This window comes from Lagenorhynchus albirostris, chromosome 3, assembly GCF_949774975.1.
Source record: "Lagenorhynchus albirostris chromosome 3, mLagAlb1.1, whole genome shotgun sequence".
Lineage (NCBI taxonomy): Eukaryota > Metazoa > Chordata > Mammalia > Artiodactyla > Delphinidae > Lagenorhynchus > Lagenorhynchus albirostris.
In genome coordinates, this window is record NC_083097.1 from 108,610,697 (window position 1) to 108,625,274 (window position 14,578).

A 14,578-nucleotide genomic window follows, 5' to 3' on the forward strand; every position below is an offset into this window, starting at 1 on the left:
GGTGGCGCAGTGGTTGGGAGTCTGCCTGCCGATGCAGGGGACACGGGTTCGTGCCCTTGTCTGGGAAGATCCCACATGCCGCGGAGCGGCTGGGCCCGTGAGCCATGGCCGCTGGGCCTGCGCGTCCGCAGCCTGTGCTCCGCAGCGGGAGAGGCCACAACAGTGAGAGGCCCACGTACCACAAAAAAAAAAAAAAAAAAAAAAAAAAAAAAAATGTTGATTATGCTGTGAACTTAATCATTTTAAGAAACTACTCTCATGACATGTGAAGAATCACGTGTAGATTCTTGAGAACAAAAGCTTTGTGAGGGCTCTATAAGGATATAGGATACATAATAGGTACTATACAAATACTTGTTCATGGATAGCATGAATAAACTCCTGAATCAAGACTGTTCACATCTCTACTCAGAAGTTGTTGCTGCACTCATTCCCTTCTTAACTCTAAATTTCCAAGACAAGCAAAGAAGAATAAAACCCATACAGGAGGGAAACTCTTCCACTACTGATTTCTCCCTTGATAAATCCAAAACCTCATTCCAGCAAATGGCACTGACCAGTAACCATAAAAAAGATCTTCATTTGCCTTTCACCTTTTTAGATGAACAATTTTATGGCACTTAAAAGCTAAGAGATGGGTTAAGTAAAGAATTCACAATTGGGAAATATACAGGGCTGTTGCTGCAGAAGAGGTTACATATTGTATCACATGTAGTTTTTACTTCATTCTTTTCTAACATACAACTTGATCTAAGCCTAAGTTTGTGTCCATCTATGTTTTATTGTCAAGGAACTATATTTCTTTTTCTTCTGCCTTTAAACTGTTCACATACCTAAGAGATTACCCTAAATAAGTGTTGAAACTCATATTATAGATAATAAAATTATATCTAACATTTAAAGTATGTTATGCTTATTAACTCATTTAATTCTCATAACATTCCTCTGAGGTAGGTTCCATTATTATCATCCCACTTTATGATGAGAAAATTCAGGCACAGAGAAACTAAATAACTTGCTCAAGATCATATAGCCAGACCAGGGATTTGAATTTGGGCAGTCTGGCTCCAGGGTCCATGCTCTTAACCACTATGTAAAGCCAGCAAAGCAGCGTTAACCCACTCTTTCTTAACAGCAACCATGATGGATAGTCATTTTAAGGTTTCCAAGGATCTCATCCTACATATGAATCTGGGCTCACTAAAAAGATTGCATTATAAGTCAGAGAAAATCACCAAAGAACAAATGTAGTACTAAAACTATCTTCTAGTTGATCAAATAATTTTCAGAGCACATTAAAAACATTTTTTAAAAGTTTTCCTGTATATTCATAAAAGGAAAACTACTAAGAAAAAGAATTATGAAAACTATGACTTCTTCTGCCTAAAGTACATACTGATCATTTAAAAAGCAAATTTATAAATTAACATATATACACTCAGATACATATAAAGATATGGATCATCTAGTTTCCCCCTCTAAAAAACAGGGATTGGACTATACCAGTGGTTGTAAGACTTCATTTTAGCAGGAGGGCTAAAATATTTTAGTACACTATCCTCCCTTTCTTTCTCCCACTTTTGGGTAGCACTTATTAGTGCTAACACTCTAAGATTCTATTATACATAATTACGGAGACAACAGAAAGCTAACAAAAGAGAAATACATGTTAATTTTAGAGAGAACTCAGTGGACCTAAAAACATGATGTTCCTAATTAAAGTATCTCTTTTAGCATGGAATCTTCAAAAACACATGTAGAAATAAGTACATTCATTAATAAGCACATTCACCTTCCATTGAGCTGAATTCTATCAGCTAATTTGGAGAACTGGTCCGGAAGTCTCCTCTGTTTTATGACACCCTCAGGAGTAACAGAAACTTCACAGAGAGAATATGTGTCAGATGCACCAGTCAAACCAAATTCATGAATAGCTTGACAAACAACTTCTTTAGCTGTAGTGTCTTTACAGATGATAATGTAGCAACTTTGTTGATCTGCTTTGAAAACTCTTATAACTTGATCAGGAATATCTGTATAAATACAAAAATATGTCCTGTTATTTTCCAGAAAATGGCTTTTAAACTCTTCAAAAAATAATTTGGAAGACAATGATCTCTCTAAACAGTAATATATACATTTCTATTTCAGGAGGTTAAGAGAAATCATTGCTGCATTTATTAATAAATAAATGTATCTTTTCAGATGACAAAATATTAATATATGTTCACAGGAAAACACCAAGAAAAAAGAGAAAAATTAGAGTCATACTACGCATACAATTTGGAAACTACAAAATTTTTATTATAAACATTTTTATGCCATTAAATATTCTTCAACAAAACATTTTTTAATGGAGGCATAGGACTTCACAATATGTATTTGATAATTTGAAATGATCCAAACCCTTAATCACAGACATTTACCTTGCATATCACTTTCCTTTATTATAAGTAACAGTATGATAAATAATTCCCCCCACCCCAAACTCCCCCTGTAGATAAACCTTTGCATGCAAGCTGATTATTTCCTCAGGGAAAATCCAAAAAAAGAGAAATGCTGAGTTAGAGGGCATACATATTGTTAAGGTTTTTGAAATATAGTTCTGAACTGTTCTCCAGGACAGTTATAATATTTTATCATCCTAGGGTATAAAGAGAACAATTTTAGTCACACTCTTATCAAAACTGTTTATTAAAACTTTTTTTTTCCATTTTGAAAGCCCTATTGCATTTCTGCCCTCCAAAAATGTGTCATTATTTTATATTTCACTTCTTTGGTTACTGGTGAGACTCACTGGTTTAATGAACCATTATTATTCCTTTCTAAAAATACCTTTTGGTATTCTTCATGCTTTTTGCTACTGAATTATACTAAATACCAACACAGTCTACTATGAAGTGGCAAATGTCTTCTCAGATTTTATATTTATATACTTTAACACAGGAAAAATTTAAATATTCATGTGGTTAAATCTCAGTCTTTGCCTTTGTGATTTCTGCTATTAGTAAATAAGTCCTACTTTAAGATAAATGTTCATATATTATGTACATGTAAATGATGGTATTTTTTCCCTCTTACTCTATCATATTTCTTTTTCTTCTTATATGGCATTGGCTAAAACTTCCTGAACAATGATCAATATGACAACAGTGGGCTAATTTTTTAATATAATTATATTTTTATTACATAATTTACTATATAATTAAAAATAATTAAGTGAAAAGAGATTTAACATGAAAAACTTAAATTTTTCCTTATGATAATAAATTGTTACAAAAATTTCTTTCATTTTAAATCAGGAAAAATGTATTATTGTGGATATTTTTGTCATGTGTGTAGTGGGGGTGGGCTGGGGATATTTTGGTGGCTCAAGTAATGGTATATTCTTTGCCTAGCATTACCTCCTTCTTAGCATTGTATAAATTGTAAGATTAAGAGGAAAAGAAAAATTACAAATTTGTCTCAAAACCACCTGAGGTATAATCCTAGCTAAAGGAAAGAGAAGAATAATGAAATAGATGTGGGAGGAAATAATTTCACAGAATAAAGTATGCAGTGAGGCTGAGGACACAAAAAGACAGAGACTGACTCTCAGGACTGGAAGAGTCAACTGAATATACACAAATACAATTCCAGGAAGAAGGATTCTTAGCCAACAGATATTTTGAATGTTCTGGGTCTACTGTCAAATTGGAAGCAGAATACTTCATCTATTCAGGTCCCCTTCGTAAGATGCACGCACCAAACTGCCTTTTCTTAAGGTATACAAAGATCTGAGTCACCAAACATCTCTTGTTCCTATTTCTTTGCAAATGAGTCAATCCTCAGCATGTTGCTGACATTATCAGGTTTCTAAGTCTACAAGGCATAATGTAGGATCTTAATCCATGCGAACGAGATGCTTCTCTACTCTGGGCTAGAAAATGCAAGAAGTTGGAAATTTCAGTTTTCCAAAAGAAAGATACTGGACAGAACGGTTTCATTATCCCTTTTAACGCTACAAAAGGTGTCAAACAACTACTATTATTATCTGTATTGTTCCTACCCTCTTCAGAAAAATAGGTCTCAGTTGTCCAGGACTCTTGAGTTGGATTTGTTTACTAGGTCTTTGGGGGCTGAGCCTCAGCCAGCAGAGCTGGCTGACCTGGAAGGAATAGGGAGATGTTCTGATCCCTTTTATTAATTTCTTCAGAGAAATTTATTCACAAAGACAGGTGGGGAATTTGCATACATTTCTCTTGCTGCTAACATACTATAACATCTGGGAAGGAACAGATGTCTGTATCTTGTGTATCCTGCTAAACACTGTACTCTGTTACACTCTGTTAAATTCATACTCTGTTAAAACCACTTGTTTCTCATGCAAAGGACAAACTGACATACAGTCATGTAAGTGGGATTCAGGCATCATAAATGGGTAGCTCTAGAACAGATCTGCAAACGGAATTATCCAAACGGTACTCCATAACCCAAACCTGGTTAATTCACCAAGATAATAAATGCCAGATTAGAAAAAAAATGTGCCAGAGCACATTTTCAGAGACACTGGAGGAAAAAATTTCTCCACGCAGATATCAGTGCCAATGTAAACCTCTTTTTCCATTTTAGAATTGCTACCAGTATAACACATATATTTTCTTTACAAACGTGTGTTAGCAGGAGAACATCATACATGCCAAACATAATACTTGGCACATGGCAGACACTCAAATGTTAATTGTTTAGATGAATGGTAAATATGAAGTTAGAATAAAGTTGAATCAAGAAGAAAAAATGATTTAAACATTTCAAATTTTAGGCACAAAGCTAGAATGCACATAAAAATATAATCCTGTAAGCAAAACAGACATTTAAAAAGAATCTTGAAGCAGTACAGCATTTATCAGTCTTATGATTCATATTCCATAATAAAATTCTTACATAATAGGTAAATGAATTCAAGAACTGAAATTCAGATACCTGGACTTCCAATCCAAGGGCAAAATTTCTAGTGTTAACTATCTCTCATAAATAAAATTAAAAAATGAGATAAGTGAAGGATACATGTTTTGACCTTGAGATTACACTAAAAATAGAACTTTTTAGGTATTTAAGATGATCATTTAACAAAAGCAGAAGACTGCCTCTTCATTCTGCTTTAAATTGTTAATCACTGTACAAATATTTATGGAGTGCCAGTTATACATCATTAGTGTTCTAGGTGATGAAGATGAAGTAATAAATGAGATTGACAAAGTCTCTGCTTGCAGAGATTTGCTTATATTCAAGAGAGTAAGTTGTGGTTCAAGGAAAGACAATAATCAAGTAAATAAGACAATCGGTATAGTGAAAAGTTCAAAAAGCAAACACAGGGTAGTGGTATAATGGTATGGATTAAGGATTGGCAAACTTGTTCTACAAAGGGTCAAATAGCAAATATTTTATGTTCTGCAGGCCAAGAGGCAAAACAGATAATACTTCATAGATACTTATATAAAAAGAAAGCAAATTTCCACAAAAATCTTGACAAAATTAAAAATATATCAATAATGCAAACCTACAACATGTAAAGATATGTAAACACAGAGGTTTAGGCAACACTGCAAACATCCACTAAAAGGGGACTGGTTAAACAACGCTATCAGATGTTCAAAAAATCGTGGTAGAATACATTCTGATACAGAAAGGTATTTACGGTATATTGCTAAGTGAAATGGGCTAAGTGGAAAAAAATTGTATCATTTGGGGTGAAGGAAACGATACACACATTTTATGTGCTCTGAAATTTCTGGAAGGATGTAGGAGTAAATGAACAATTGTTAATTCTGGAAAGCAGAGACTTTTATATTTTATCCTCTCTCTGCAAATAAAAACTTTAATATATGTTCCTTTACAATTAAAAATTAGTTAAAATACTTGCAATGCAAAAAGAATTTGAAGTTTACTAATATTAACGAAGTCAAATAAAAAGTTTGTGCTATTAAATAAAAAAGAATAAGCAAAAAGTTCCATATGAAGACTCAGAAAAAAAAATTCAGTTTTAAAATCCTTTTAGCTATACTCTGAATTCTTTTAGGCCTCATCTCACATTAAGTCCAAAAATTCTGAAAACACTTTTCACAAGTTACAGAATAGCATGTATACTCTAATTCTATGAGTATAAAAACATATATATTCAAAGAAAATGACTGAAAGAATACACACCAGTTTACACTGGCAACCTTGTAAGTGTATAGAAAAGTTCTGCTTCCTATTTCATTCAATTCTGTATTATTTGACTTTTAAAAATATAGTAAAATACTGCATACAAACATAAGCAATAAAATACCATAGTCTTCAAGATACTTACAGTAAAAACCAACAGCTGTAGGCAGCAAAAACAAAGCAAAACCATAAAAAAGTCAGCAATCAAAAGCAAACTATTAAACAGTTCTGTAGCTTTGTCCTTACTTTCTAATAACAATTTAAAACACGCAGCAAAAATATAACTGAGATGTAGACTGATAAAAGTTAGTCAAACTTGGCTGATGTCACACATGTACTACAATATACATACGTGATGTACACAGCTAATCTAAAATTCAGTGCTGCCATATATGATTTACGGAGCTGAATTTGGAATTAATTGGTAATAAATATTTTATTCAACATAAATACAAATAGCATGGCAGAAAGCCTTTTGTAAAGTTGCTCATTTGGGGGTTTACAAATATAATTTTAAGTTAAATTCCTATCTTGTATGTGTTCATTTATATTGCTGATATGGACAAAGGCTACATACTGAGCTTTGCAGACTGACCTTCTCTGAATAGATTTTAAAAGGGCATCTTCAGCCCTTTCAACATGTTTTCATTGAGAGAATTATGCAATCAATCTGAAATCAAGTTGAGTAGTACATCCTCTTCAGAGCTAAGAATTTCAGTGCCATGGGGCTTACAGTTTCTGAATTTTAGTAATTTCAACCTCTCTCTTCCTTTCGCACCCCCAGCTAAATCCCCAACTTCTCTCTCTCCTCTCCCTTCTACCCATCCCTTACCCACCCTGCAACCCAGCCACACTTCTAGATATGCCAGTGGCAAAAACACAGCCATAAATCAATAATCATAAGTCAATCTATAAATCATATATCCCTAAATACTTGTCTTACGAAAGTACAGATGCATATTTAGTCTGTGCTTTTGTAGTGCTTAAATATTTTATTTGTGAACATAGTGTAAGAAGTACTGCTGTGGAACACACACACACACACAGACACAGAAATAAATTCCCATGCTACCGCATGACAAGCAATGTAAGAGAGACAATGAAAATGTGCTAGAGATTTCTGGAAAAAGAGATACTGATTCTGCATCAGAGGGACCTGGGATTCCCAGATGAGGTAACAACTGAGTTCAGCATTGAGGAATAAGAAACATTTCATGGGATATGCAGGGAGAAAATACCAAAGGTGGCAGACAACATGGGCAAAGAGAGTTCTGAAGGTACATGCCATACTCAGGAAAGACAGAAGAGGTAACAGTGGGGAGAATGGCAGAACAGGAGGCTAGAAAAGGGGTTGATAATTATGCTTTAAAAATTGGATACCAACAGTTATTAAGTTATTGTCTTTAGGCTCCAAACCCATGCTGCCCTGCCACAATGGGGCTGGGACTCTGCAAACCGCACTTCTTCTTTGCCAATTGTCTCCCTCTTAGGTTCTGCCAAAAAAGGGCACCAGAGGTAGACTGCAAGGTTAGAGGAAGAAGAGACTTGCTGCTTTATGTTCTTACTTCTGGGTATTTGGCTCTAGTATCACTCAAGCAACACTCCTTCACCCTGGTAGTGGCATTTTTTTCAAGTGCCAGAAGCTGAACCCAGTTTGCAGTTTCCTGTGATGCCTTCGTGCTTGCTTTTTTACCTTTTTACATAGAACACTTTACTTTATACTTGGTAACAATTTCTGATATTAAACATATGGAGTGGTTTCTATCTCATGACTGAACCCGGAACTAATAGAAATCACTAGAAATTTCTAAGCCAAGTAACGACTCATCGAAACCTTCACTCTAGAAATAACACTGGTAGTCACATAGAGGGTAGGGTGTATCAAAGACAGATTATTGGGTTTAGGAATCTCTCTAAAGAGGGGAAGAAGCAACTGAAATAAAAAGGAAGAAACAATGTGCAGAACAACTTTCTACTGTGTTTTTATGTTATGCCTTACATTTTAAATTTATGTTGCTGTATTAAAACATAAACTTTACTATTACATTTATACTTCCTCCTATCTAATGCTGAGATTTATATAATTGAGTTCTTCCCTTTTCCCACTAGCTGATAGAGATTTAGCGTCAAAACTGGAGCTGAATCACAACTATGCCCATCTTTGTAGAGGTTTTTTTTTTTTTAATGTTATAAGAGCACCTTTTATATTGTTATAAAATTTGGAGAATGGATTGGTTAAAACGTTGAAACCTGAGACTGGAGATATAAGTAGTGGTGAGTTTATGAGAGCTCTCACTTACCACAGCAAGAAATTTGGCTTATAAACTTTTGACAATTTTATCAAGTAGAAATGAGCTTAGCTGCATGTAACAGAAAACTTAACAAAAGATTAAGCAAATGGACACATTTTTGTAGAGGTGTTTTTTTCCCTCCTCTCCTTGGACCCAAGTATGTATTTCAGTTTTTAACTGTATGTGTCTTTTACTTAAAGCCATCTCAAATCCACTCAAATGGTGGATATATAAATAATTCTTCAAAGCGTTCCTTTGAAGTTACATAGTTAGATGACAATTTCTGCCTCTGAGCATGAACAGATGCAGAAAAATAAACGATGTCCCACAATGAAAGTCTGAACACCAATGAAAAAGATGATATAGTACTTTAATTAACAATACTGTATATAACAAAAACAACTTTAGCTTCAGGTGGTGGAGAGAAAAATCAGTCTTTCTAGAAAACTACTAACACATTTCTGTACATCACAGAGGAAGGTAAGTCAGACACCTTAGACTAAAATAATCTATCTGTCTTATTCCTTTCCACATTCTGGGTAACATGTCTCTTGACCGAGAAGAAGTATCTCTGCTTTCAGTCCATTGCTCTGATTAGGGTTACCAACAGATAACGTACTTCTCTTTCATAATGGAAGTACCACCACTCCAGGTTAGACAAAAAGACATAATGTTCTCTTCAGCTTTTTTGCACTAAGTCAAAATATAGAGGTGAGAAAAGAGGACTGCAAGCAAATCCAGTATTTGTTGCACAAGGCTCAACCACCTATTTATCTATCTGGTACCAACATGGCTGAATAAAATAAACAAAAATTACCTGAGGGATTAGAAAAATCCAACATGCTGGTGGTAGGCTGCAGGAGATCGGGGCTGCTGGATGAGAGTGTTCCAGGGATAGGCATTATGGCCAAACTGTGCCTACAGTGTCTCGTTCCCACAATGCTGTCGTCCTGTGATTGGCTCAGGCCTACATCACTTCAAAAGAATGTAATATATCACTTTAAAGTATTTGAGGGGTCTTAACAGTAAACATTTCTGTTCTCTGTACACTAAGGCATAATAGGACCAATTCAAAGTAATGATTTTAAAATAGTACAGCAATTTAAAAAATAGGACAAGTGTAATAATGAAAATGGCAATAAAGTATTTTTTAACAATTACACTCAAATAAAATTTAACTTACACATCTAGGTAATTCTACTACAGTTGACCCTTGAACAATGCAGACTGAACTAAGCAGGTCCACTTATATATATTTCACGGATATTTCTCAGTAGGAGTAAATACTACAGTACTACATGGTCCGTGGTTGGCTGAATCCGCAGATGTGAGGAACCACAGACATGTAGGGCCAACTATAAATTTTACATGAATTAACCCCTGCATTGTTCAAGGGTGGAATGTACATTGTAATGTTTGTATTTCATATTTAGTTTCTGCTGGTTTTGGTAGAGAAAATGAACCTGAGTGGGGAGTCCTTGAGGTCTGCCAGTTTCATCAGACACTAACATATATACACCCAACAATGCACAGGGCTGCAGCAAGGTTCATCCTCTTGACCGAAAAGCTTGGTAACCTTCTAGGCAAAGGATGGAGTTGGGTGTGAACCCAAGCCAAAAATATGGCAGGATGTAGAAAACAATGGGGCCAGGTTCAACTGACAAAATAAGACAGGTCTTTAAACATATGAGTAACCTGGGAACTGCTCAAACCAGCAAGTACAGAGAAAAGAAAACAGGAAGACGACATAGAAAATTGCAACAAACAACAAGAGCAATATGTGACAAATAGAAAGGAGAAGGAAAAAGAGGACCAAAAATGAAAATAGAAGAAAAAGAATTTTACAGTCTAGTTTATTCTAAGGGTATATTATTTCTTGTGTGATCTCTCAAGTCTAGTTGTTTGGCTGTTCCCTAGATGAGAACATCAAAACCAAAGCAGAAAGCAAGTCATCGAAAGTTAACTGCCTGTAAAAGTTTCAAAAACAAATATCAATTAAATGGACATATTTAAGCAAATATAATATTTTCTTTAAAATATTTTAGAGGTGTTAAATAGGCAATTCTAAAACCATTTAAGAGAAAAAATAACAAATAAATGTAACCCTGTCACTTAAGGTTTAGATATCCCCAAAAGTTCTATAAAACATAGGATAAGCAAAACAATCCTATACAAACATAGGACAGCAATGAAGACTTCCGTCAGCATCAACAACCAAAATACCACTTAGTTCTAAGCATTGGTTTTAACTGGTTAAAACCAATGCTTTAGGTTAATATTAATTCCCACCTATATTTTTTTCAGTGTAGCATTCTACCCAGTCTTGCTACATATACAAACAGTTATCACAGAATACTTACCTATTATCTTGGGATGGATTAATAAGGTCTGAGTGATATGGGATACTTCCTGAATATGTTAGGAGTTAAAAATAGGATGCAGGCAGATTAGGAAACTATGTAAGATGGAGTTTAGAGGACTGTTAAATAAACAGCTAAAGGACTGTTAGGAGCCAGACAAGGATGAGAGCCAGGATAAGACGGAGAGAGAGAAGTCAGGGGGAAGTATGAAGACACGGAAGAAAGCAAAGATAAGTGTGTCAAGAGCAAGCTATGTCAGACAGACCTGGGTTATTAGCTGTGTGACCTCAGGGAAATTCCTTTCTGTTTCTGAACCTTGGTTACCTCCAAAATTGTGAATAATACTATCGATCCCCCAGGACTATGGCAAAGATTAAATTAGGTAATGAAGGTGAGCACTGTGGCACAGAGGAATACAGGATTCTTACTTTTAAGAAGATAGTAGTACTTTTACTGAAATTAAAATAGAATAATACAGGGACTTCGCTGGTGGCACAGTGGTTAAGAATCTGCCTGCCAATGCAGGCGACACAGCTCCACCCCTGGTCCAGGAAGATCCCACATTCTGTGGAGCAACTAAGCCCGTGCGCCATAACTACTGAGCATGCACTCTAGAGCCCGTGAGCCACAACTACTGAAGCCTGCGTGCCTACAGCCTGTGCTCCACAACAAGAGAAGCCACCGCAATGAGAAGCCCACGCACTGCAACGAAGAGTAGCCCCCGCTCGTCGCAACTAGAGAAAGCCCACACGCAGCAACAAAGACCCAATGCAGCCAAAAATAAATAAATTATTTTTTTAAAAAAAGACAAAAAACTAGTATCAGTGAATATGTCCCAAGTTTTAAAGTGTCCAAATTTGTAGATCAAGGGACTGATATTGGACCAAAAATATACAAAAAAAGATTTCATAGAATAAAACAAGCAATCTTTTCTAAAATTCAAAACAAGGCTAATGGAAGAATACATAATCTAACAATGGTAACTACTTGGAAGTGATGAGGTGACATTTAGAATTTACTCTTATTTATGGATTGCTTGTAGATTTTATGATGCAACAGTTGTATAAAAAACAAAACTGACCCAAAACTTCCCTTCTCCCACAAAAATCTTTACAGTCAATAGGAAAATGCCTACATGACTAAGATTGCTGTTACCTACCTAAACAGTTTTGGAGGCAAGATACTAAATCGTGTTTTATCCAAAATTTTCCTGATTTTGTTTCTTCCACCTGAAACAGTATTTGCTTTTATTTTCTTGTTTCCTTTCTCCTGTGATGTCTGTTCAATATCTCCTGGTACATTCTGGATTGAGTGGCGATTACTTTTTTTTTCAGCAATTTTGGGAATATGAGGAACACCAGATTTCTCTTGTTCGGTCCTAGTAAGTAACTCTTTGAACACTGTAGAAATAAATAAATAAAACTGTCATTTCTTTTCTTCTCATTAGAAAGTTTTTATATCCACAACAAATTTTAAAAATAAACATAGTTGCTTTCTATCACTGGGCCTTTCACAGCCTCACCTATTAAAACTTATTTCATTACGAAATTTATACTCACCCTCTATTAATCAGCTATATCCATTTTTCAGCTTTTATACCTGACTGTACTTATGATGTTGTCCAATAGTGATAAAAGAAATTCACTGGGGAAAACAAAAATGAAGCAGGCAGATTGCCAGCATGTTTCAAAAGCCCAAGGTTCCTATTTAAGTAATAAGCAGTATAATATAATTGCTAATCAACACAGATTTTATAGAAATAGATATTTAGATTCTATTATTTATATGTTATCCCTCATCATTTGAGATGAGATATAAGTACTGTAAGTCAGGCCCTGTTTTGTAAAATTTAGCCATCAACAAAATGGGAAGAGCTCTGCTGGACCTGCTTTTACCAGAAACAAACAGTACTAAATTTTGTAATATATGACAATTTCCTCAAGGTGACATCTGTGAGACTTAATTCTGTAGAGTGAAAGCTACTAAGCATTCACTACAGCGGTCTGAAGTAAAAAATCAAGCATTTGTAGATAACTTTCTATCAATCCTAAGTCTAGTGAGTTACTTCATCCTTAAGGAAAGTACAAGCACAGTGGGGCATTTGCCTTTCCAGCAATCGCTTTGCCTAGATCCAGGCAAGCTTATGAAAAGCACAGCTTCTGGGCTTCCCTGGTGGTGCAGTGGTTGAGAGTCTGCCTACCAATGCAGGGGACATGGGTTCGTGCCTCGGTCCAGGAAGATCCCACATGCTGCGGAACGGCTGGGCCCATGAGCCATGGCCGCTGAGCCTGCGCGTCTGGAGCCTGTGCTCCACAACAGGAGAGGTCACAACAGTGAGAGGCCCGTGTAATGCAAAAAAAAAAAAAAAAAAAGAAAAGCACAGTTTCTGTCTTCAAGATAATGGAAATCCTTGCTTGATTAAAATACAGTAAATTATTTTCAGTCATCTTAAAAAATTTCACTTTAAGCCACGTGGTAAAAATAAAAATGTTTTGAGCTAAAATCAAGATACTCATCCATTCAAAAAATATTTACTGACCTATGAACATGTCAAGCACTACTCTAGATGTTTGCAGATTCCTCCTGTCGTGAAACATAGTCAGTCAAAGATATATGGTATGGAGAGAACATAATGCGAGGAACTAGTTAAGAGAGCAAGAAAGGGAAAATTGTCCTTCATTAAGTCACTGTGTTAAGAAGAGATCAGTAAAGTGAGTTGATTTTAACTAGGAAAAGGGAGAAGAAGGATTAATTCTAGGTAGAGGAAATCTCAAGTTTAAAGTACCTGTGGTAGAAGGAAAAGTCAAGAAAATGAAGATGACTGAAGAATAAGGTAGAGAAAGGGCTTGATAATGCTATGGTAAGGTGTCTGAATTTTCTGTTAAGAGCAACAGGAAATCTCTGGGCAGCAGATATCCCTGGCTGCAGTGTGTATGTAAGGTGACTCAGGAGTGTAAAAAGTAGTTTGTATCTTCACTGGACTTGTGTATATAAGTAAAAATCTGCAGAGCTTGTGATTTGTAGATAAAGAAATGATTGAGTTAAACTAAAAAAAAATAGTGAGGGACAAAAATTAATGTCGGTAAGCAAATACAATTACAATACCATTAAACATCAATATCAGATATAATATATGAACCAAAAATGAAGGTGTCCAAGAATTAATAAAAGAAATGTTTAATAAATTTGACTACACAAAGATTAAAGATTTCTCTCTCTACATATATGTGTGTATATGTATTTACACACACAACCCAAAACAAATGAACAAACAAGGAAAGTCAAAAGACAACTGGGGAAAAAATTTGCAACCCTTAAGACCAAGAGATACTGTTATTTATTTATAAGGCATTCAAACAAATCAATAAAAGATGAATAACTCAACATAAAAATGGACAAATGAAGACTGTTCATAAAGAAGAAATGTTAGCACATAAAAAAAGTGCTCAACTTCCTTCATTATTAAAGACTGTATATCAGAAACTGTAAAGTTGATTATACCCACTGCAGAGGCATTCTTATACATTGATGAATGAAGCGTACATAGATTGGGGAAACTTTTAGAAAGTAAAACCGCAGTAACTATAAAAGTAATTCCACTGTGAGGAATTTATCTTATAGCTATATCTATATAAACATAAAAGATAAGTACAAAGGATTATTACATCATTGTAAATAGCAAAAACTATAAACAACCTAAAACATCCATCAATATGACATCAGATCAATAGATTATGATAA

At 35.0% G+C, this 14,578-nt stretch overlaps 1 protein-coding gene across 3 annotated transcripts in view; it reads right to left on the reverse strand.

Moving 5' to 3' along the window:
- The window catches only part of RAPGEF6 (Rap guanine nucleotide exchange factor 6), a 219,340-nt gene that overhangs the window by 41,220 nt on the left and 163,542 nt on the right, over positions 1–14,578 (reverse strand). For all 3 annotated transcript variants that reach the window (XM_060143537.1, XM_060143536.1, XM_060143538.1), the window contains exons 16-18: positions 11,997–12,237; positions 9,295–9,452; positions 1,793–2,033 (exon numbers count right to left, since the gene is read on the reverse strand). In XM_060143537.1, the coding sequence (XP_059999520.1) occupies positions 1,793–2,033; positions 9,295–9,452; positions 11,997–12,237 (640 nt within the window). The remainder of the gene's footprint in view (positions 1–1,792; positions 2,034–9,294; positions 9,453–11,996; positions 12,238–14,578) is intronic.